This window comes from Sinohyriopsis cumingii, chromosome 1 (assembly GCF_028554795.1).
Source record: "Sinohyriopsis cumingii isolate HCF-2022 chromosome 1, ASM2855479v2, whole genome shotgun sequence".
NCBI lineage: Eukaryota > Metazoa > Mollusca > Bivalvia > Unionida > Unionidae > Sinohyriopsis > Sinohyriopsis cumingii.
The window spans coordinates 118,689,496-118,713,743 of NC_142961.1; the positions used below are offsets into that span (position 1 = coordinate 118,689,496).

General features: G+C 37.5%; 1 protein-coding gene across 3 annotated transcripts in view; it reads right to left on the bottom strand.

Moving 5' to 3' along the window:
* The window catches only part of LOC149807731 (receptor-type tyrosine-protein phosphatase T-like), a 135,648-nt gene that overhangs the window by 109,305 nt on the left and 2,095 nt on the right, over positions 1-24,248 (bottom strand). For all 3 annotated transcript variants that reach the window (XR_016423352.1, XM_089969944.1, XM_089969937.1), the window contains exons 2-3: positions 23,614-23,709; positions 6,115-6,354 (exon numbers count right to left, since the gene is read on the bottom strand). Coding sequence is in view for 2 of the 3 variants with exons in the window: in XM_089969944.1 (XP_089826070.1) it covers positions 6,115-6,354; positions 23,614-23,707 (334 nt within the window). In the remaining variant the exon portion in view is untranslated. The remainder of the gene's footprint in view (positions 1-6,114; positions 6,355-23,613; positions 23,710-24,248) is intronic.

Below are 24,248 nucleotides of genomic sequence, written 5' to 3' on the forward strand. Positions count from 1 at the left end.
CTTCTTACATCCCCAATAACGTACATATGAAGTGATAAGAAATAGAAATCAAATATGGAAAATTAAGAATACTGAATGTGCTTATTTGTTCTCTCAAGACATGCTAGTGTGTATATGTAGGGTATTAGAACAAACGAATGTGTGTTTGTCAAATGTTCTGTTCTGCATTTGCTAACGCCACATTGATGCAATATATGTCATACAGGAATGTAACACACATGCTGGTTTCGCCAATATCTGATTTTTTATAATTTTACGAGATGAACTATCCTTTCCTATCAAGTCAAATACTTACAGCCCATCAATTGTATCGTTCCCACACGATGTTTATTTTTTAAAATTAAATATTCAAAAATTGAACCTTCCATTGAGATCAATAAATTGACTATCGGCACAAAAGATATTCATTTTTAATTACATAATCTCAAAAATGAAATCATTAGTTTATATATTTATAATGGTAGCTGTATCAAAATCCGTATTGATATATGAAAAGATGAGAAGAAAAAATAGTATATAATTGGGTGATGCTGACCAGCCTCAAAACATAGACAACCGAATACTGGTATACTTAGTCATTGCTGTTTTGAACACATTCTGTGCAAAAGAACAAACAATGCAATTGTCTTCCAATGATCAACATACATATTATCAATTACATATTTCTTACATCTTTTCGTAGTTAGAAGTGCCTTAATAGGCCAATTATATTGTTATTCTCATATGTCCCAATGAGCTGAAACGTTTCGAATATTTGCCTACATTAACGGATGGCCTTTTTGTGATCTGGTGTTTTTAAGGTATATAGGCCACTGTTTACACATTTGCATAACAAATCACGTAACCAGCAAAAGTCAATCGCTACATAATTTTTCTTTACTGGCCATACGTAACTCATTTTCCAAAAACTGCTCCTTAGAAGCTTTAACTACATCTTTTTACCAAACCCGTTATTAACCATAATGTTTCGTTATGATGTCAAAGTTTGGCAGTTATTTGGAGATATCTTTACAGTACGTACCTTTTTGTTTGATATGTGTATATAGCAGTTTGGTTTATTCGATGTAATGCTTTCTTAAAATGAATTATGCTCATGCGAACTCGAGATTGTAGAGTAGGCTTGATGCGTCAATATGCATGTTGTAAGAGGCGATTGAGTAGAAAGCCTCACATTTTGTCGGGGATGCATATCCTATCATTGTAAGAGAGGGTAGAGATGATCCCGATGACTTACACTTTAAAGCAATACACTACTTAGGCGAGATCAGAAGGTTAGTCACTGAGAGATTCAGAGACTATGCTAAAAACATAGTCTAATTCAATGATCCTGTTTCTTTTAAGCGTCATCATTAAAATAGAAGGAATAGTATGATGTGTTGGAAACCTAAAGATGTCATAAATGTCATATCATCTGAGTGCGATGGAAAGTATCAATTCTGCAACGCATGTTCTTTCCCCGTGTATGTCACTATCTGATGTCCCCATATGACAAACGCAATAGCTGAGGGCAAGTCTTTGTTCCTTTGTAAGGCTCTGATATCTGATGGAGAGCACGTTTTGCGAAATAATGGTATTTTGTTCTGAGTGATAAACAAAGCCAAATATCATTAAATCTGAGAGACATGGGCACTTACTCGACGAAGGGTCGACGAAATTGACCTAGATTTTTAATCAATGAATACAATGACGAAAACCAAACTGCCACTTCGTGATTGTTGTGACACTTCTGATCATGGGTGGAGAGTCAAAGAATGTAGACAATCTAGCAGAAGTAACTGCATCGGATACATAGCTTCAAGGATCACCCGAAAATACCTTGTTTTGTGTAGATACCATTTCCACATAACTGTCAACTTCTCTAGATTTGTGGGGCTGTGGTAGGACTGTGATGGTCAAACATCTTGCAAGAGAAAATAATCGAAGTTCTCAGTAAAGCAAGTAGTTTGACACGAACACTAACATTTTCACTTTCCATTGCTCTTCAATGTATACATGAATCAAAGTTTGGTTCATGTGTATACCAATTTACCTTGGCATATGTTAATGAATTGTATACAATTTGTTTGTTTACATTTTAGTGGAATATAACGTACTCGTTCATTTATGTGTAGAGCGTTGCCTGAGGGTGCTTTATAAATATTAAACATTATTTCGATACAGTGAATTCAGTTCACTCCATGCTGCATAAACAAAGTGCTTATGATGAGAAAACCGATATATCTTGAGCGCATAGATCTTGCATTGCTTCGTAGCCTGTGCAGATATATACTCATGATAGAGACAAACATTACATTACGGAAGGTCTTTACGACGCGATATACCCAGTTGTAGAGGTATGTGGATTGTGAAATTATTGTCTTATTTGCACTATAGGATAGAATAAATTCATTCTATTATGTACTCTGTATTTAGGTAGTTCCGACATGAGTCATAAAATGCGATGTTATTACAGTATGGTTTCTAGTTTACTGGTATGTTCGTCTTGCTACATCGCCCTTAATCTTATGCAGTGATTTAACTGCCAGAGATATGGTCAACAAAAGATGGGTGAAGGTAGTCTGCATCAGAAGCGGGCACAAAGATGACAATGGTTCGACCTGAGCTAACTAAGAAAATATTTTTGTGTAATGCCTGTGCTACCACTTGTGATTTTATAGAGGTTGACCTAACTAGAAGTAAGATAATGAAATAGAGCGTATGCGACAGGTCATATGCATGTCATTCTCTGAAGCGAAAGACAGGTTAAAAGCAACAATTCCACAAAATATACTCGGCAAATCTGGATCAGCTATGCTATGACTGATAAGTAATATTAAGCAAATTTAAATATTTTCTGGCCATTAGTCCAGACCACGGTTAGGTTCTTGACCAATCCATAACCTGTGCAAGCATTCACAAATAATGTGGATTGAGAGAACGTGGATATCAAAAGAGCCTCTGAGGAAGTGTCCATTTTCAAAACCAAAAAATCTTAACAGCCCAATGTACCTCAGTACTGTATAACAGTCTACAGTTGTAAGTCTGCATAACACAAAACTCTTGCATTCTGCTCAACTTGGCCCAACCCAATCACTAAAATCAATCAGACTATCAAGACAATCATATTGAACAGTTACCAACAACCCGAGACTTACTAGGGCTTTAAAGCTACACTAGTACTTTAGGACTGTAAAGATATGGACGAAAAAGAGAATGAAATATAATGATCATCTTTCAATGATACCTTACATATCTTCGCACCATATGATCATGCCGTTCCGTACGTGTTATCATCTGCAAGTAATCATGTTTGCTTGACTTCTGATGAGAAGCTGGTGATCACTTTTATCACAGTGACCACTTTACCGTACACTTAGTAGATAATACTCCCATACTTCAATGGCTAGAACAGAGAATAAACTTGAAAAAGGCAAATTGGGAATCATTTCAGTTTTTTTTTTGAATCACATTTGGCAGTTAGTGGTTTCATAAACGTGGTGAACCAAATTATCTTACTTCCAGAAATACCCGAACATGTTACATGGTTAAATTACCTATGACTTCGGCGACTCTTAAATGTGCCAACAATCTCCACTGTTGTGATGCTTATGAAAGGAAACTTATGTAAGGAAACTTATGAAATTAATTAGAAACATCAGCTCCAAACTAACAGCTGAAACCGGAAACCAGTCCTGTGTTTAGAGACCAAGAAGAAAACAAGCTAATATCATGACCCCTAACTCTTCTATTAAGAACGTATGGATTGTGGTACAGAAAATCATTGGCAAATGTAAACAAATGTGTATAATGCACTTCCATTTTAACCTCTGAAATCACAGCCGTACTTAAATGAATGAAATATATTGAAACCCCACAAACGAAATTACCATTTTTTTTTTGGGGGGGGGGATCTCTTTAAACACGGAACGCCATTTCAAACCATGATTTGAGAAACCGATAACATTCCAATCTTACTGGAACACGAACTGCTCATAAAATTGTCAGGTTGGTATTATTGAGAATGAAATGTCAAGTTCGGTTGGCAAAGCTGTCACGCAGTCTAAATTTTGAAGGAATTATGATTATAAAACAACTTTGACGATGCGTTAGAAGCATATTACATGACTTGCCGTATTTGTTTGTTTTATTTTATATACCCTTTTCGTAATTGTAACAATTTTATTAATGCTTTTTTATTGCTGGGCATCTCATGTTTATGAATATTTTGAAGGGTTTTTATTACTATGCATGAGCAACTACTTTATCAAAACTCGGAGATATTAGCTTTTAATCCGCTATATATAGCCAGAGTTGTTCTGATGTACCGCTGTACAGTACTGATACTGTTCCTGCTAAAATTACTAAAGCTTATTATGTAGCACTATACCTGCATGTATTAGACCGTTTCTATTAAATGCGGCGATAATAATTATACAGAAGAAAGTATTTAGGTTATTAGTCATGCTTATTTTGAATAATATATTGGACATAAAACAGTAGCAGAAATTCTCCATTTAGGTTTGTAGCCGTTGCGATGAACATTGCTTGCTTTGTCGGTCATTTATATTGAACGTTTCATTTAGAAACCTTTACTAAAGTATACAAAATTTCTGCACTCTAGAGTATAGAATTTTGTTTTAGGACTTTGATATACAGGATGTGCCGTGTCTTGGTTTCTGTTCCTCTGTGTTGTTATATTGTTTTATTTTGAGGCGGTTTCTTGAAGAGCGTCAACTTTCTGCCATAAGGACATTTTGATATAATGCTGTAATAAATGCATCATTCAAGATAAGCGAGACAGCAATACACAAAAGTAAGTATTGTATTCATCTCGTCATTCGGTGTCTTTTCTTATGATGGTTCCCATGTTCTTCTTTCACCAAAGTACTAGGCGTCATATATTGCTCATCGTGTTTGGCAAAATGAAATTCAACTCACGGCAACTACAACAACAACAGCATCAACAACAAAAAATATTGCATTTCTAAAGTAATATCAACACAGCTTCGTTATACGGCAGCGAAATTAAAACTGTCAAACATTTCAAGATATACTGTGGTAAACTTAGCCTTGTGTAATGAAATGGGTTGTTTGCAACGACTCTGTAATTCAAAAATGTCGGTCAAAAAGTTACAACAATATCGTATATAATCGGAAACCAAAAAACATAAACACACAAAGTAGCTTGGATTCTTATAGGGGAGATAAATCGTCGTGGCAAAATATATGTTAATGAATCTTGTTGGATACATGCTGATCGTTTCAGATGAGGTATGATCCCTATCCATGCAACAAAAGTGTGTTGGTTCGCAGGGAAATAATATCTTAACCAAGCAGATTAGTGGCCTTAAGCATTAATGGGAGCTCTAATATAAATCCTCCAAAGTGCATATATATATATATATATATATATATATATATATATATATATATATATATATATATATATATATATATATATATATATATATATATATATATATATATATATATATATATATATATATATATATATATTCTTTCAAATTTGTTATCATATCATTCTTAACATCGCGTCAAAATAGGCATGTCAATCTATGGGAGAATATAGTACAGTCGGGGACAATGATTGCATTAGTATCGAATAGTGTTAATGTAGTAAACACGACCTTATGGGATAGCAAAATCGAAAAAGCATGTGCAATGATTCACACAATAGTTAACTCAAGGACGTATCCTTAGCGGAAAATGATGTATTCACTGCATGATTCTCTTTTTTAGAAAGAAGTCTTAAACTAGTGAACGGTTCATATGTGGAAAAGAATATTATTTTACCACCCTGATACAAGTCAAGAACCTTCTCCATATTTGTCGACAGTAATTTTCAGTGTTCTGCTTATGGAATACAGAAAACGAACTCAATCTTGTCATTATCAAGTCAGATCTCATAATTTACACAACTCAATCTTGTCATATCAAGTCAAATCTCATGATTTACACAAATCATTGTGATTGAACCAAACAGTGTCCGTCTCCCTTATATATTTAACTAATGCATTATAGACTTCAGTTACGTAAGAGTGCTTAATCGGTAGATAGCCATGAACAACATATTTGCATTGGGTAGTGACTAAACCGGAATTACTTTCAACTTACCATCACCTCTTAGGGATATAATCACTTTAGTGATCGGGTAAGAACCTTGTAGATCTACCTCCCACCAGGCACTGTCGTGACCTGCATCTGTACAGCTACAGCTATCAAGCTTAAAGTTGGTGGAATTATTTCCGTCGACAGCCAAATATGCTGAGTAATGGAAATATACTGTATCACGATACTCCGCACTTCCAATGTAAGTGGATGACTGGCTGGCAGGTTTCCCTAATGCAACGTTTACTGAAATGAACAAAATGTATGCATTTATGTTTTAGGATTCAGAACTAAAAAGGACGTGGACAATATTCTAAAAGTGAATTCTGTAAATTTTCCGCTTAAGCAAATACAAGCCATACTGAACATTATATCTGCTGCTGTGATTTAACCTTAAATGAGCGGAATACGTGACATGCATGCGACATAGGGTGATACATATAAATTCAGTCTTTAGCTCCCACTTTCATTTCTATCCAACTTTATTTTATACATGAACGTTTCGTATCTCTTTGTCTGAGTTTTAAGTTTCAGAAAAGTCATCGTGTAAATTCGGAGGTACTATATTTCCCAATTACTTTTTTTTTCAGCATAGCCCTAGGTATTAACAAATGGTCAATCTAGTATATGCATGTAATGTGACATTGAAGTGCTACTTAAGGTTGATTGACATAGGGTCCAGATAGGATTACTTGATGACACCCATTCAACAAATCTATTTATTGTATTTGTATTAATATTTGACAATAATATATCAGCAAAATATGTTTCTGTTGTTAGCGATATCCCACACAAAGTGACTTTGATATCTATAGATGTCATTTTATCCTGTGACATGTTGGCAACATTCTCTGTCGCTGAGATAGCTCTATGAAAACTTGGCCTGACGGGTGGACCTTCACATAGTGTCAGATAAAGACACATTTTACAGTCTCTCCATTGCAAGTGTAATTGACAACTGCTCAGGTTTAATACAGCGTAACCTATCTGTAGCTGGGATGTACAGTTCGCATTCAATATATATGTAATGCAACGATCACAACCACATTTTGCCCGAGGGAAATCAATCAAACGTCCTCGACACCAATAAATATATTTAACATCAGGAACTCTAGTGCAATTTTCAAACGGAATTTTGGATCGTGGGAGAAGGATATGATCTTACTGCACATAGGCACTAACGAAGTTGCCGCACACTGCAAAACACAAAGGCAAAGCTTTAAAATCAGCCCCTTTAAAGACAATTTAAGAACTACATAATGAAAAAATTTAATTATCACTTTTTCTTTTCCTTTCTATAACTGTGCAACTTGATTTTTCTATTCTTACAAAGTCAGATTATCGTACTTTAAACCTGTGATCACTTGTTTTTACTTATCAACTCATTTCTCTACCTTATGTGAATATACAACAGCATGCACTTAACATCAAAGCGAATTGGTGTTTAATGATGCAATATCACATACTGTTAAATCAGGTACACTTACTGACAATAAGAGTAGATATTTGTATCTGTCTTAACATAATTCAGTAGTTTGAATTATGAGTGATTTGTTTATTCGGATTGCGTATATTAAATAAATGAAACCTACATTAGATGACAAATGCAAAACTGTATTGAGAACATGAAAATGAATATCTTAATAAAGACGGATTCACTTTTACATCTTTGCAATATGATTCAATACAGATATTCAGTTCGTCTCTTCCGATCAAAAATACATAAAAAATAGTTGAATACGTATATACATTAAATTTTAAAAAATTCTAATGTGCATCGGATTATTTTCAAATCTTAAAACTGTGTATATGCGGCACGCGTGATATAACCATTGAAAATAACCCATTAAACTTGGCTTTAAAACTGTGTGCCCGGGTGTATGTGTAGTTTCGACGCAACACATGCTCGAATTGGTGATGCATACACACAATAATTATAAAGTATGTAGTATGAAATGAGAGAAGATGTTAAATGTTCTGACGAGAGTGCACTGCCTTTATGAAAGGTAATACATTTACGCAGTAGTTCAGCAACAAGTTTTATTGAAATTGGGTCTTTAACAATCGTCATTGTACTTTAAAGCAACTATTTGGTATATATAATTAATGTATTTTGTTTACCTGAATTTTGTTATGTTCGTAATTAAATTTTGTGATTCGATGTTTCCTATCTGGCTTTTGTCATGATTATAGGAAGCGATCAAAATGATTACCATAATTTCGTTTCAATAATTAGTTGAAGTTTCCAGCGGAAATTTAATTTTTCTAGAATATTTAGTAGCATAATAGGCCAGATGATCATTTGTGTAAATAGAGTTATGGAAACAATTATAAATTCGTATTTAACATTAGCATTTGAAAATCTATGATCAAAGTTTGAAGTTGTCGTCAAATATTATTTTTGAGAGGAGTTAATTATTAAATTATTACTTGGAATTACAAATTATCCATTGACTTATTGGACTAAAGCAGGATGCTTTATATTGAGAACTCAAAAAATTATATTATTACATCATTGCGGTACATCAAGGGACTTAAATGTATTGGAAATTATTCGGAATATTCTATACCTCTATATTCTATTATTTGGAATTAATTCACAATACTGTAAGTGTCTTTCTAATTTTCATGTTTATATTTCTTTGAAAATGATTGTTGGTTTCAGTTACTTTAAGTTATTCATTTTATGACCACGCAGCCTAACACTATATTTTAATATAATTCTTATAATTAGAGCTTATTAAAAATTAGAATATACAGATTATATAGTACTAGATATGATGTATCAATGTATGTATGTATGTATGTATGTATGTATGTATGTATGTATGTATGTATGTATGTATGTATGTATGTTTAGTATAGTATAGTATTGCTGACTTAATGCAATACCATTTCCTGATAAATGTAATTGGTTTCGTTATTTACATGTTTGACTGTCTGGTCCCTGTGAGCAGTTTTATATCTGATCATTTGAAAGGACTGTCATTGTATTACGTGCCATAATGTTATACACTCAATCTGCTTTTAAAGATTTGACACAAATTTAGGCAAACACCGGTATATTAACAATTTTTGTTTGGTTTTCAAATTTTTGGCGATGATATATACATAGGTGGCACTAAATAACAACTTTAAATTGTAAGAAGTACCCCTGTCAAAGACAATATCATGATTGCACGACTTAGGTATATTGCTCACGGAATTTAAGTAGGAAAGGACAGGAACGATACTTAATTATATAGTAAAACATAATGTTTCACAATCTTCGATAAACATAGACGAGTGTCATCTCCTGTTGAACGGTGCATTCAATGCAAACGTAGGCTGCATTAAGTGAACGTGCTATTATACGTACAATACCATATGTAAAGTGGTTAATGATCATAGCAATATTGTGAACGAATCAAACACAATGATGAGAAAGGATAAACACGAATTCTTAACAATATAAAATATATCGCATGTGGGGGGTTTGCATTAATTTTGAACAATTGTATTTTAATCTCCTTGCAAAATGTTTTAGATCAAATATGTTTTAGAAAACCGTACACATGTTGAACTGATAGCACGTTAACGGACCGTTACTTGTTAGGATTACCTGAGCCTAACATCCAAAAGTGCATTGCTCAGCAAAACTTCTAACTCTTGATTTAAACTATATAAGATATAGTAAGCAAACGTCATTAATATGGATGACATTAGGAATGAAATATGTTGTAAAATACTGTTATACTATCGTTTGAAAATGTTGTTTTACATTAAAAAAATATAGACCCTTGATTGAAAGCATAAAATCCCTATATCATATTGCACCAGCATACGATGAATTGAAATTGGTATATATTTTATGTCTATATTTCAATCAAATATCGGTAAATATTGTTAATTAACTTATGCTATGATGTAACGTTCTGCTACTTTTATCCTATTACTCGTCATTATCAGATAATTTCCGTGCATCAAATACAAGACGTGCGGAGTTATGTAGTTTTATGAAGTTTTACCTTCATTGGAAATAAAGGTAACGCATGGAATAAACAAGTATTCACCACCACAAATGTTTAATTACACATATATTATATCCCATTCAACAGTTTTATCCATTTTAACAATGAATACCGGTCATAGATCTGGCGATTTTGTTTAAAGACCATTGATTTTATTATTGCATTTTCTCCTGTCGGATAAAGAAAATTTTTAAGACTTGTTACTAAGAGGGTCTAGGAAAAACAAATAAATGAAATCAAAGAAGAAATTTATCATGCCTGCAGGATTCGCTGAATGATCCATAGAGTGAGAAAAATGTCTTATTAGTTTTATAACAAACATTATTCCAATTTCGATTTCAATCAATGACAGGTGTAAAGCTGTGGATGCCATGCATATGTATACATTGCCAAAGAAGTTTCAGACAACAGAATGATCAAACTCCCTGAGCTAAACTCCGAAGTAGATGTGTATTATACATGACCAATACTAAGCAACAGAGGCAATGAAGCCGGTATGTGCGAGTATAGAAGTTATAAGCCAGACATTAGGGTACGAGTGGGTATAGATACTCTAAGAAAATGCAAGAAATTTCGTTACGAAGGACAAGTCTGTAAACGAAGCCACATGAAGAGAAAGACATGGAGAAATAGGCAAAACCGAAATACGTGACCGCAATGACATAAGCACCTGAAAGAATATCATTCCCGCAAATAGATAGACTAAACTTCCCTACAGAATGTGACAGAAGACATGAAGACATAAAACACCAAACTAAGATAATATCAGCAAGTGTCAAAAGGTACGAGGTCGTCAGTATGCAATATATAAAAACAATAATAATATAAAAAGATTAACCATTGTTAGGTATACAGATCGCTTGATCGTTAAAAACAATAATAATAGCTACATCATCGCAATACCAATCATGGCAATACTAACAATAACAACAGCAATAATGATAATAATAATAATAATAATAATAATAATAATAATAATAATAATAATAATAATAATAATAATAATAATTGTATGGAAGCCACACAGCTATAAATGAAGCAGTAACAATAATTCAAACTTACTACGATGGTGAAAAATCTAATTATGATCAGCAGAACTAAAATGCATTCTAGTATACAGAATAACTGCTAAATCAAGTCCGATAGATCGGCATTTGGAGAGGCCTCCGTCTCAAATGGTGTCGGTGGATTATACATAATACAATTAGTCATCTATCATGGAAGTAGTATATAGAAATGGGAGTTCTGGCTCGCCTTTATCACTGCATGATAAAGAGTGGTTGAGAGATCTTTCCATGGATCTAAATACTACTGGGGTATGGGGTTTCTGGCTCACTTGTATCTTGGGGGGGGGGTTGTGTCGACTCCAGCGCAGAAATAATGTGTGTGTCTGGGACCTGTAAGATGGCTCAATGTGTGATTACTAATTTTCCTTGTCCATATACTAGGGACTTCTGACTCACTTTCTATGTTGTGTTAGAGGTGTTCTTGTACGATAACGAAAATGTATCTTCCGTGTTATCCAACAAGTGTAGATCGATTGGGATTGAGTGAGATTGGCAAAAATCCAGTTCTGGAATGAAGTGAGGAGAAGTCCAGAGAGTGGTTGAAGCACGCCAAGGAGTTAATAGCGCACGCGAATAAGGATCTGAGTTATTTGCCAGAGATGATTTATTGTCAGGAAAGCGAAGACGTGTGTGAGAATGAGAAGTGAATGAGACACAGTCATAGTCATCAGGTATTTGTTTTGTAATACCTGCTTGTAAAAGGAACCCTGTATGTGATCTCCCGAGGAATCTTTGAGCATGTACATGATCGGAATGATTTTTGACCATCTTCTTTGGACCAGTCAGGGGCTTTTCCCTTTTCGAAGTAGTTTGTTTTCTCTGCTGATTTTGATGTGGTCTCATGCTTTTAATTTTCGATTTAAAAAATAAGTAGTCTGTGGCCTGTTTTTAGTCAGCCGAAGAAGCTTCCGTAAGTGTCAGTTTCATGTTTCGACGCCATGTATGATTATATTGGTCTACGATGTATGGCAAAAATCTAAGTATAAGTTGCTGTTATCTCTGGAAATTCTCCTCAGCGTGTGATTTTTTAGAGTTCTGTTAAACCCTTTCTACGAATGCCGCTTTGATTGTAGTGTGTGTGCTGTACAAGATAATACTATTTTTTGGAGGCCAAACTGAGACAATTTTGTTATAAAATTGAGTACTATGGTCTGCCATTAATTTATTGGGCTTTCGTGTACCTACAATTGCATCAAACTTTGTCTAAATAGAATTTACTTTTTTGTTTTTCAGAGGTACTGCTCATGCGTATTTCCTGAACACATCGATGGCCGTAATAAAATATTTAAAATGATCGCTGTACGCCCTGTAATCTCTCATGACGAGGAGATCTACCGACCATATATCGTCTGACACGACTTCGATGACTCTGCGTCGTGGAAAATGCTTGCGTGCTGGTTTATGCAGTTATTCTGCGAGCGTCGAAAGATCTTCTAACTTTGCCGACTTTTTCATTCTACCTGGAATCCCGATGGCCAGCTTAGGTTTCGTGCCAATTATTCCACGCACAAGAGCTTGTTCTCTGAATTTGTTTGGTTTGAATGTTTTTAATTCCCTCAGCATGACTCGGTCGCATCCCGCTTTGTCGTCGGGTTGATCTCTGTAATATACATTATGTTGCATTGCCCTTCTAGGGCTCTTGACTGAGCCGCGGATGATTGTTTTCATTCAGTTTCTGTGCTAAAGCCATTATACAATCCGGTATATTATGTCCTGGCAACGTCCATCTGCCATGGGGTCTTGGAAGGTTTGAGATCAGCGCATGGACGTCAACGGCGCCACAGAGAATTTGTTTCTCTATGCAGGATTAACAGTCTCCCACGCACAGATCTTTACCACGCGAAGGTCTTTGCAGCTTGTGTCCATGCCACAAGGGTACATTTGTTACACTTAGTGATAACACTAAGTCGCACACAACTCTGTTGTAGGCATCATAGTTGCACATAGTCTATATTTTACTGGTCTCCACTGATGACACTGTTACTGTCGGCGTCGCTTTACCGGTAACTATGTTTGCTTCTTTGGAACCACATACAGTACACCTCAATTTGGACATCAGGAGATGCTTCTTTGGGACCATCTAGACGGGAGCGATACTCCCCGTTCTGCTTTGACAGCTCCGGTGGCCTAGTGGTTAGAGCGTCCACCTCGGATACAAGTGGTCGTGGTTTCAAACCCCGGCCGAATCATACCAAAGACTTTCTAAAAACTGTACTAACAATTGCCTCGAGTGGCGCTCAGCATTAAAAGGTTAGTGTTAGGACTGGTCAGTCTGGTATTAGGATAATGTGACTGGGTGGGACATCATGCTACATGTCTGCTGAATGATGCCCCAGTGCAATACATCATTATAAGCTGTCCCACTGATAACATCGTAGCGATATGACTGCAAAATTGTTAAAGCTACGTTACAAATCTAAATATATATATCTCTCTCTCTCTTTCTCTCTCTCAAACAAACAAAACATACACATAAATTTCTGCCACGAAGACTTTGGCTGCAGGAAACACCATTTCCCATCACCGCTTTATGTATTGCAAACGTAATGAATACGATTCACCCAGCAAGTCCTAGTGGTGCAAGAACCGATGCGAATGTTTTTGGAGTCATAATCATCACGAATGAAGAATCGCGCTGCGATGGATCCTCTGTCTAGTTTGGATCTCCGTTCTTGTGACGACTTTTTCTCCAGCAATTCTCTATACAGGAAAGGAGGATGTTCATTTTTCCATTGAGCACATCCAATGTAACGTCATGAGTCGTTCTGACGTCAAGAGCGCGTAACAGATGTAATCAACACCCGGAGCAGTTCATCTGATTTCAATGACTTCAGGAAAATCTTTGAGGCGCTGAGAATGTTTGTAGAGATCAAAGTGGAAGATCGGATACAAGTCAGCAAAATTGTCCATGGAGATCTGCTTGCCCGTGTCCACGTTCTGGTTTTGATCAGCATCATGTTCACACAAGAATAATTTTGGGTGGCGACGACGAAGTTGAACTCGAATTCTCGCTCTGGATAGTACTGTAGTTGATGCGGACCTGAATGTGAAACAAATTGATATGGTTAAAAACGTTTGTTTTGAGTTTGATATCGCCATTTTTTCGAGCAGCTAAACGCCACGAACACGTGTCTAGGAACCTCGCTGCCTGGATTGGTGGCGACTCTCCACGGCGTGGTCGCCTGAGTAGCGATAAATTGTTGTATATAAATGCGGTGTTGCTCAAAGTAAAGTTTTTTGGTGAATGTTGCCAACGACCATTCCAGTTCGAGCATATGGGTCGTAAATGGAGTGATTTTTGGCATCCACAGCGACAACCACGTCATGGTGAATTTCCCGTCTGCATTAACTACTGATCTATTCATATACTGTTCGTCGGAATCTCTTTTCAGCTCCAGAGTGTGATTGACACCAGTAATCATCGTTCGGATATCTCTGCACTCACTGTATATGCTGCCGAGAGGGGAAAAGCTGCAGATCTCATGCCTGGAATCGGTGAGAGTGCGTCGAGCTGCGAATCCCTCATTGTAGGTAGAGGTACGTGCCTGTGCAAGCGGTGTTGCGATAGCGTTGTTCAAAAGGGTCGATCCCTGCAATGTTAGCTGTCATATTGGTCAAACGATACGCGCCTGCTCATACACTTACTGGTCCGTAAACGATAGCGTTAGCGGTTTCTACATAAGTCAGCACAGCGGCATTGGCTCGGTGTGTACTTGTGCGAAATTTGTTGATGACAGCCCACCGGTTTTCGTATCCCTGAACCACCACGCATTTGTGGCACACGTTCGCATGTAGTCATCGCTGAACATGATCCGGTTCAGGATAGCGATGGACTGGGGCAAGTATCCACTGATTTCACCCACAGTCTGATTGTTCACTTGGTATTGTGCCGACTCAAGTAACGACCACCCGTTATTTTCAGCTTGCCTTATGCACCCACCGCATAGTTTCTCCCCGCCACAGGTTTAAGTATCCGCGGACCTCCAAAAAGGCTTTATTGGGAAGCAAGTACACTTCTTTGCCATGCGTCTTATTTTTCGATGCGTGGTCGCGTTGAGACTGATGATATTCGTGTCCTGGAACTGGAAGTATTCATACTCTTTTGTCCTGTCGTCGATATGAGTGTCATTACGCAGCGAAAGGTAATCGGGAATAAATCTCGCATACATGATGGACGTTATATAATAATGCAGCTAAGTTTTAAGTGTATGGCACAAAACACGTGATTATTAGAAGGTATTATATTATTGCCACAGTCTTTGTAACCCATAACTGCACATAATGGCGCCAAGACAGGATTGCAGTGTACTTTCCACACCGCTGACCTTTTTCTCTACATCCTGTAAAATTCTTTCTGATATTGCGCCAAGTACCGTTTGGGTTAAATTAAGAGCCTGTTTAGCCTGTTTGGAAATATCTGACAACAGCGAGTACATTTCATGCGATGATAACATTGTGAGTGGCAACTGAGTTGAGACCGACTGCTTGTGTTATGATGTTGCCAGTGACTGTCACATGCATGATTTTGCTGACTATCTTTTGTCCTACGGACAATTCCAGTGTCAGATGCCACTCCGTTGGCTTAACTGCTTTGAGGGATATCGGAGATGCTTTCGTTGAAATACATGGATGTACTGCTCGCACCGACGAAACAGCGTGGATAAAAGTCCACCCACGATTTTACGACGTTTTACACGTGATCGTCTCATTGTAACAGCTGTCATTTTACCTGCAAATATTTTCTGGTGAGCCGGCATAAGGCTTTACGATGCATTCCTCCGCTATACGTTATACGTCCAATATATATTTGCGTCAAAACGCCCTGCGTCTCACATGCAGGTAATAGGTGATTCTTTCACGGTTATTATCGACGAAGTTTCCTGTCTGATCAGTGAGCTATATAGTGCTTTCAGAAATCGCGTACGTGTTAATAATGAGATAATAATTGAATGAATTATGACGAATCAGTGCGAGCGATTCCGGTGGGACGTTAATCGCCGTGGAGTAAATCACGTTTTAGGCCGAACTGAGCGAGGAAAAACGACCCCAGACCAATCGAGCAGCTGCTGAGGAGGCTGTCCACGTCACTAGAGGATCTCCCTATTGTGTTCCATTGACGTTTAAAATGGTGCCTTCGCTAAAGCCGACAATGGATCCGATCGAATTAGGAATGTCAATGTCCACGCGATAACCCCACCCTGTAGTAAGGGGGTTCGGCTTTAATATTCGTAGCGGTGTGTCCGTTGTCGGTGATCAGTGTGGAGGCTTCCATAACGATGAGACGAGCTCCTCACGTTATTGTACAGAACCACCGCGGCATAAAATACGCTTTTTTATTCGTGAACACAAAATTTGTTTGACCATCTGTCAGGACTTTATCTCCAAGTTGTCGAGCCGATTATTGGATTTTTCTCCGTTGCGATGAACGACACAGTACCCTATGGGAACAACTCCACTATGAGTTTGAAGCACAAGTTGACGCTACGGTCGTGCAGATGAACGATGAGTATCCGGTGGTACCAAATCTAACCATGTGTCTGATCTACATGCGCTATAGACGGACCTCTTCCTCCACGTTAGCTTCGTAATTACTAAACACGGGATGAACTTTCTACGGAAACGCAGTTTCCCGAATCGTGGTTAATTTTGTTACAGCATTATGCTTAATCTTAGCCATAAATTCGTCGAATATCGCCGAATGGTATTTGGGTCACTTAGTTTTTCTCAATTTTTTTTGTAATATTTAATCGCCCTAATGTTTTGACCACCGCAGCAGTGGCACAAATGGAGTTGGCCTCGAACTCCTTGATAACCCAGTGAGGGCTTAAATCGAGGAATTCGCCGCTTGATAATGGCATTATTCTCCGTGTAATACTCTTCCATGCACGTCTTGTTGCACTCTTCCGTGCTGCCTTTCAGTAATTATGCACACTTATAAGGTCCACGAAGAGGCATTTTGCTTTACATTTTACAAAAATAACAAACAATTAAAGAGATGATAACTTTAACAAGCAATTAAAGGAATGGCAGACTCGACTATATTATATCATCGCAATGAAAAACTTGAATCTTCCCTAGTATAAATGGAACGTAAAATTCCGCAATGATAGCTGAAGATCCAGAAAAAGATGTTATCCTGTGGTATGATATTGCTAGTTAACTCAAGGGCTTCGCGCGATCCATACAATTTATACTCATACCCTATCCCAGATCGAAGGCCTAACTCCACGCATTGATATAACGAGTCACAGGATCCTTAAAGTCGATGTGGAGAAGGGATCCTGCACGCCGTAAGCTTGTGTACGAGTACAAAGTGCAAGGGGACGAGATATCCTTATGACTCAGCAGTACACGAAGCAACTATTAGACAATTACAAAGCACTCGCGGAAAATAGCTAAAGCCTTTCAAACTCTTTTGACTTCAGTACAAAATCATGATCCGATCACGACGAGCTTAAATAGAAAATAAAGCAGCCAAATTTGATTCACAAGCCATTCAACGACAACGCGTTAAGTTCGCGCGTTTTCCTAGACCCAGGCGCGACGCTAAGGCGTACGGAGGTGGTAAAAGAAGATTTATTTACGATCAGCCTCGTGTGAATGAGCGAGGAATCGATAAAGAACTCTTTGCGTATTCTAAAACCTAGAGTGACGCAGAACTGCGCATACACACGGCTATTAAATTCGGAGTAGCTCGTAGCATTCATTTTTTGCGGCGCCAAAGGGTGGATCAGACAGAAATGGTTGATCGCGTATCGTAGCGACGATACCAGTCACATTGTCGACGTCGTCTGGTTGTTTATCCAAAGTCGCATTGAATATCATCACGAATCAGGATCAGCATGGGTTTTTGCCGGAGTCAATTCTCTCTCGTTTCAAACTTCCAAATTCAAACCCACGCAAGGCAAATCGTGGCCACCAAACCATGCATGAATGTAAATAAAGAACGATAACTTCTGCCTCGTATGGGCAATCCTTTCCGCGTTACATTCCACAGAGGACAATGCAGATCGAGTCTACAGGTACATTCCGTATTTTTATATCATCAAAGCCACCTGTATCACCTTTTCTTTAGCGGTCAAAGTCGTCTTTAAACTAGAATCGTTCAAAGATGAACTCTCCATCAACGTGTTCGGACTCGATACAAAGAAAACAGGGATACACAGATAGTAGTCTATCCAATGTTAATCTCCAAAATGGCCTCACACTGCAGCATTAATTTACTATATTACCGTCATCATCAAAGACTTCAGCCGAGCATGTCGATCGCATTACACGCAACATAAAAGCATGCATATTTGTTATATCGCTGCTTGCAATGTTTTCGTCAACCGGAGCGGCTACACGACCATGTCACTTCCAGATACTGTCGCGAGGAAACACTGCAGTTCGAAAACCACTACAGAAAATATGTGCATACGTTGTATATCGTCTTCGACTTGGAAGCGATCCTTGAAAAATTATTAGAACCCTCATCTGATCCAGTCCACTTTTTCACCCAAGTGGAAGAGAAGCACATCCCGTGCACTATCGGAAATAAAATGTGCTACTATGTTGATCATAACTTGTCTTCGCCGTATCGACAGCATCGAGGTGAGAATGGCGTCGTGTGGTTCTTTGAGCAAATTGTAGTTAAATGGAACGCATCAGCAACATCCGGAAAATTCCAACGCCTATAATTTCACTCACACCGTCACAAATTCGGCAACATAAATCAGCGCAGCAATCCATATCTGCGAGGAGCACTTTAATCGACATTATAAAAAGTCAAAGATCATTACACAGATCATTGTCGAGGGGCCACCAATGCTGATTGTAATGTACACTTCAAAGATCCTGACTTCCTACAGGTGTTCGCGTATAATCTACGAGGATCTACGAGGATACGATGGACATTTCATCATCAGAGCGCACAGTCATCCGCGCGTTAAACAATAGAGGAAGGATCTAAAATCAAATGTATCCTACGCAATTTTGATAAGTACATGTAGTTATCGATTGGACTTTTTAGTTTCATCGATTAGTTCCAGTTCATGGCGTTGTCACTGGAAAGACTCACAGAACCTGTCATAAGTACACACACCTAGAAAATTAATATGGTTCCATGCAGATCTATGCCAACAAAAAGGATCGATATTCCATGAAAACTCGTTGCCGCCACAAGACGCCTTCTATTCCCACTTACGTCTGTCCGACGTCACCGATGAGGAAATACCAGTACTCGAGCAAGATATGGATAGACTTCGGTTGCCAAACTCTGAAATTAACACTACTTATACCTGAAAACAGATGTACTTCTGCTCACGGATATCATTGAACATTTCAGGCATACATGTTTGGATCATTACCGGCTCGATCCACTCAGTTACTTTTCAGCACCAGGCCTCACCTGGGATGTTCTCTTCAAGACAAGTCAACCCAGCTTTAACTCTTTACCGATCCAGGCATAGCATTGTTCACCGATCATAGGATCGTCACCAACTCGATGCTGTCTCCACAACAACTTGAGCAAGCATGCCAAGGCGGACTCGGTGACGCCATGATAAAAAAATCTAGTGCTCAGTCTCAAGTGCATAACCCGGTACAAGATACAGCATCGACTGCTCGAGCAAGCTCTCTAGCGTGAATTCGTTCTTGACAAAGTTCATTGTGTTTCCCATTTTTAAACAATCTGCATGGATGACAACTGTCACGGAATTAAACTCTCTTGTTTATTGAATACATGTACTCGGGTTTTGTTTTTTGTGTACAACGATACCCGAGCGTGATTTGTGTATATTGTGTCGTATATCGAAATAGTGAGTTCGGTTCATACCATGCCGCACGTGCGAAGTGCTCTTGATAGGACGAACCCAATGCCTACAATGCACAGACTGTCTGTGTATAAATACCTCACCGTATGTACATTTCTTTACAATCAATACGAAATAGTTTTTTCAGCGGGCAGTCTGCTTCAATAACTTGCACATCTTCAGCTGTAGAGCTGTCAAGAGTCTGTGACCGGAATTTATACTGTCTGTGACCGGAGTGTATATGTCTGGAGTGACCAGAGTATCTGTGTCTGTGTCTGCGTCTGAAGTGACCAGAGTGTCTAATGTCCGGAGTGTCCAGAGTGTCTAATGTCCGGAGGGTCTAATGTTCGGAGTGTTCCGAAGTGTTCCGAGTGTCCATAGTCTGTAGCAGCTGTGAAGCTGGACTGTAGCAGCCGTGGAGCTGAAACAGTGTACTGATGACGGAGTGTATCTCCGTACATGTAATCTGTAAGCCGTGGGCTAATTTTGGGGTTCGTAAAACCCAGTGTTTCTTTCGGGACTGTAAAGATAAGTTGTATATCTGTTCCTTTGTTATCAACATAATTTCGCTACCTGAGTGAATGCATTTTACAACATGAGTAAAGTTTTACATCGTTTACTACACGAGTAAACTATATCCATCTTTTCATTTGTCAAATATTTGTGACCCATTTACCTCTTTAAATTAATTTATTTGTATTTTTCATCATTGAGTCTGTTCGTTTTTATGCTAATTAAATCCAATATATGGATTATTTATACACGCACATATTCATAAGTAGTTGCTCATTCAAGTCATCCATTATTAAACATTGTATTTATATCATTGTCAAAAGTGTTCTCTTGTAAATCCGAAAATCCTACCCGATTATCGTGTTACAACAGCCTAAGCCGACACAAAACAAAGAGTCAAAGCTACTACGGATTTCGATAAGAATTTCTTCAACTCATGAACAACATCGTCTTCGGAAAACCATGGAAGAAAGTAAACGCAGAATGTAAATCTAAATCATAAATAACCTATGACAAAGGGATAGGCCAGTGGCCGACGTTGCCTTCGTCAGCATGAAAACCTTTAACGAATCGAACAAAATAACAACACATCTCAAGCTAGACAAACCCAGCTACGCTGGCGCAGCCGATCTCGACCTCTCCGAAATGCTCATGCTTGAATTTTATCATGATTTCATCAAACGCCAATGCAGAGACAAAGCCACACTGCCCATGACCGATACCGAATCACTCATCAATGAAGTTCACACGGACAAAGTCTACGCGGATCTGTATCAACATCGATACCTCTTTGATCTTAGCGATTATCCAGAAGCAAGTCTTTTCTACTGCAAACATAATCAAAATAAACTTGGAAAGTTCAAAGATGAAACTTGAGGGATAAACTTCACATAACTCATAGGACTTAGATCCTAAATATATTGCCACACATTCAATGATGTCATTAGGACGAAAGGAAAAGATATCATTGGTCATATCGCTCCTATCGATCATTACAGACAGTCACTACAAGGACATCTACGCTATTACTCCATGAGAAGTTTCTGATCACAACGACATAAAATATCTACTAGGATCATCAACAAAGAGGGACTATGTTCCTTTCAAGATAGGAGATACTTCACCGATGGTATTCACACACACGTACACGTACATCATCGCGTGCAAAATTAAACCTCTGACAAGGAACCACTCTTTATCACGCAGTGAGCCACCATACAGGTCCGAAACATACCCACTTTGTCTGCGCTGAAGTCACCACACAACCCCTTAGAAAACGTGGGCCAGAAACCCCATACCTCAGTAGTATATAGATCCATAGGAGCTCTCTTAACCAATGTTTATTACGTAGTGAATAATGAGCCAGAACTCCCATTTTCATACTACTAATAGAGTAGCCGCCAGCTCAGTCGCATTTTTGCACGAATACTGCATCGCTTATGAATGGCAGCAATGTTTTAATGACCAGATAAAATAAACACTAAGACTAAGCAGGTGACATTCAATAGTAATTGGATATAGGGCCAAATACACCTGGTGGGATGTATGTGTTCTTTCGAATATCGAGAAGACGTCGTCATAAACATGATGATGTTTGTGATGACACAACTCACAATTCTGAACAAATATTTTGAGGATGTTCCGATCACTGGAAGCATCATCCAAGAAGACTCTTAGTCTCCGGAAGCAATTGTGATTACGATCATTCGCATGATAAAGTGGTCATACATCATACTGACAGAACTCATAAGGGACAAACTAAAGGTTTCCGGTCAAATTGCAATATAAACTAGATTTCCTGCTCCTGACAGTAACAATTTTTAAAGCTTACAACGCAAGCAACTCCAAATTGATATGTACCCTAATTACATGAATCAGGTGTGCCAGAAAATGAAAGATTCAAACAACCGGTAAGGATGAGTAATATACGTTCCAGAACTTCGTAAAAAAAATAATACATACCACGTAGAAAAAAGAAGAGGAAATAAAAGAGAAAATGTAGCAACGTACGGTGGAGTTGCAACGGTTGTAGATAATCTACCTTAGCAGACTAAGAACATAAGGAGCTGGTAGTCTTCGATAATGCAGGTCGCACCCAAATAATAGTACAATACACAATGTGAGACAGGAAGGACAAGTAATATAAAAACATTCAAATCTGATAGAAAATTCATTAACGTTTACGTTTGAGGGGTGCATTGATTAAGTGAAACAGTACCCCATAAATCATACGCACGTGAAAAACAATTGAAAAATGGAAAGCGTAAGGTGGGGAAGACAAGAACGATCCCTTAGATCACAAAAGAGACATATTGGTTCAGAATAGCAAGCTGAAATTAAGAAGTTTAACATCCACCACAACTACATTTAACAGAAATGTAGGCCATATCTAACTCAAGTTGATAAGAATATGAAACTCTAATACAACAAAGCACTCATAAGCTGTCATATTCCTCAGAAACATCACAAGCTACTATCAAATTACAATACACTTGCCAGCAAATATAAAAAGGTAATTAAAGGTCTAACTTATCTTTTACAGGAAAACTGACAGTAATACAGATCAATGTACGAGACAATCTAATGGAGCTAAGAATAGCAGCGAAACTATTTCTAATACAGAAAGAGTCACTACTAGAAAACAAATAAACATGCTAAGGCCACTGAGATTTTTGACCACGAGCAAAAGCCAATATTAGGCAAATGATCAACGCAGATTACATTCGGATAATGAGGAGCAAATGACAATGTGACGGGAATAGAGATAATACATATTGTTATTTGCACCAGAGCAAGTGGAACCCAGTTTTATACAACTAATAATTCCATTCCAACTTCCGCCTTTATTTTAAAAGTCTGAATTCATTTGAGCCTGTTGTATTTATACTCATCGCTTATTCAAATATGTTGAATTTCATTATTCAGATATTTTAATCTTGTACCTCAGAGTAGTTATGGGAAGTTTTAGCCTGATTTATTTGTATATATTGATTAAAGCATAATTTAGAATATTTGCTATCGAAAATGCCTAACATACTTGATGCATACAATCTTGTATGTCGATGTACATGGATATCCTTATATTGTTACTGTTTAAACATCATTATGGTGCTAGATATTTACCCAAAGAATGAACCATTCCATAAGTGAAGACATTCTCGTTAGCGAATAGTGCACATACGGCACAAATGATGATAAAGTTACCTCCGGACCGCATATCTGAAAGAATATAACATAATCATACACATTGTTTCATGTGGTCCTATTTCAAACCAGTACTATAAAGCCAAATTTAATTTGGTAATGTTATCCATACACGTATAATTTCCACCTTGCACTACAAAGAACAAATAGCTTTTACATAAATGTTTTATTTTAAAATTGGTCGTTCGTATATATATATATATATATATATATATATATATATATATATATATATATATATATATATATATATATATATATATATATATATATATATATATATATATATACTTGTGTGTATGTGTCTCTGTGTGTGCACATGTGTGTGTGTGTTTGATTGTGTGCTTAGGATATATCTCAGAAGATGCTCTTATTCGCTCAGTTCACTCCAAAACTTTCATATAGCACTGAATCAGCAACACCGGGTATACTTGCATGTAGAACTCATTTGCTACAATGCTGATGAATTTAGCATGAACAGTCTGATCAGCGTCTAAGGGCTTAATGTAATTCTGTCAGTTTTTTTACTAATCTGAAATGGGAAATAACTGGTA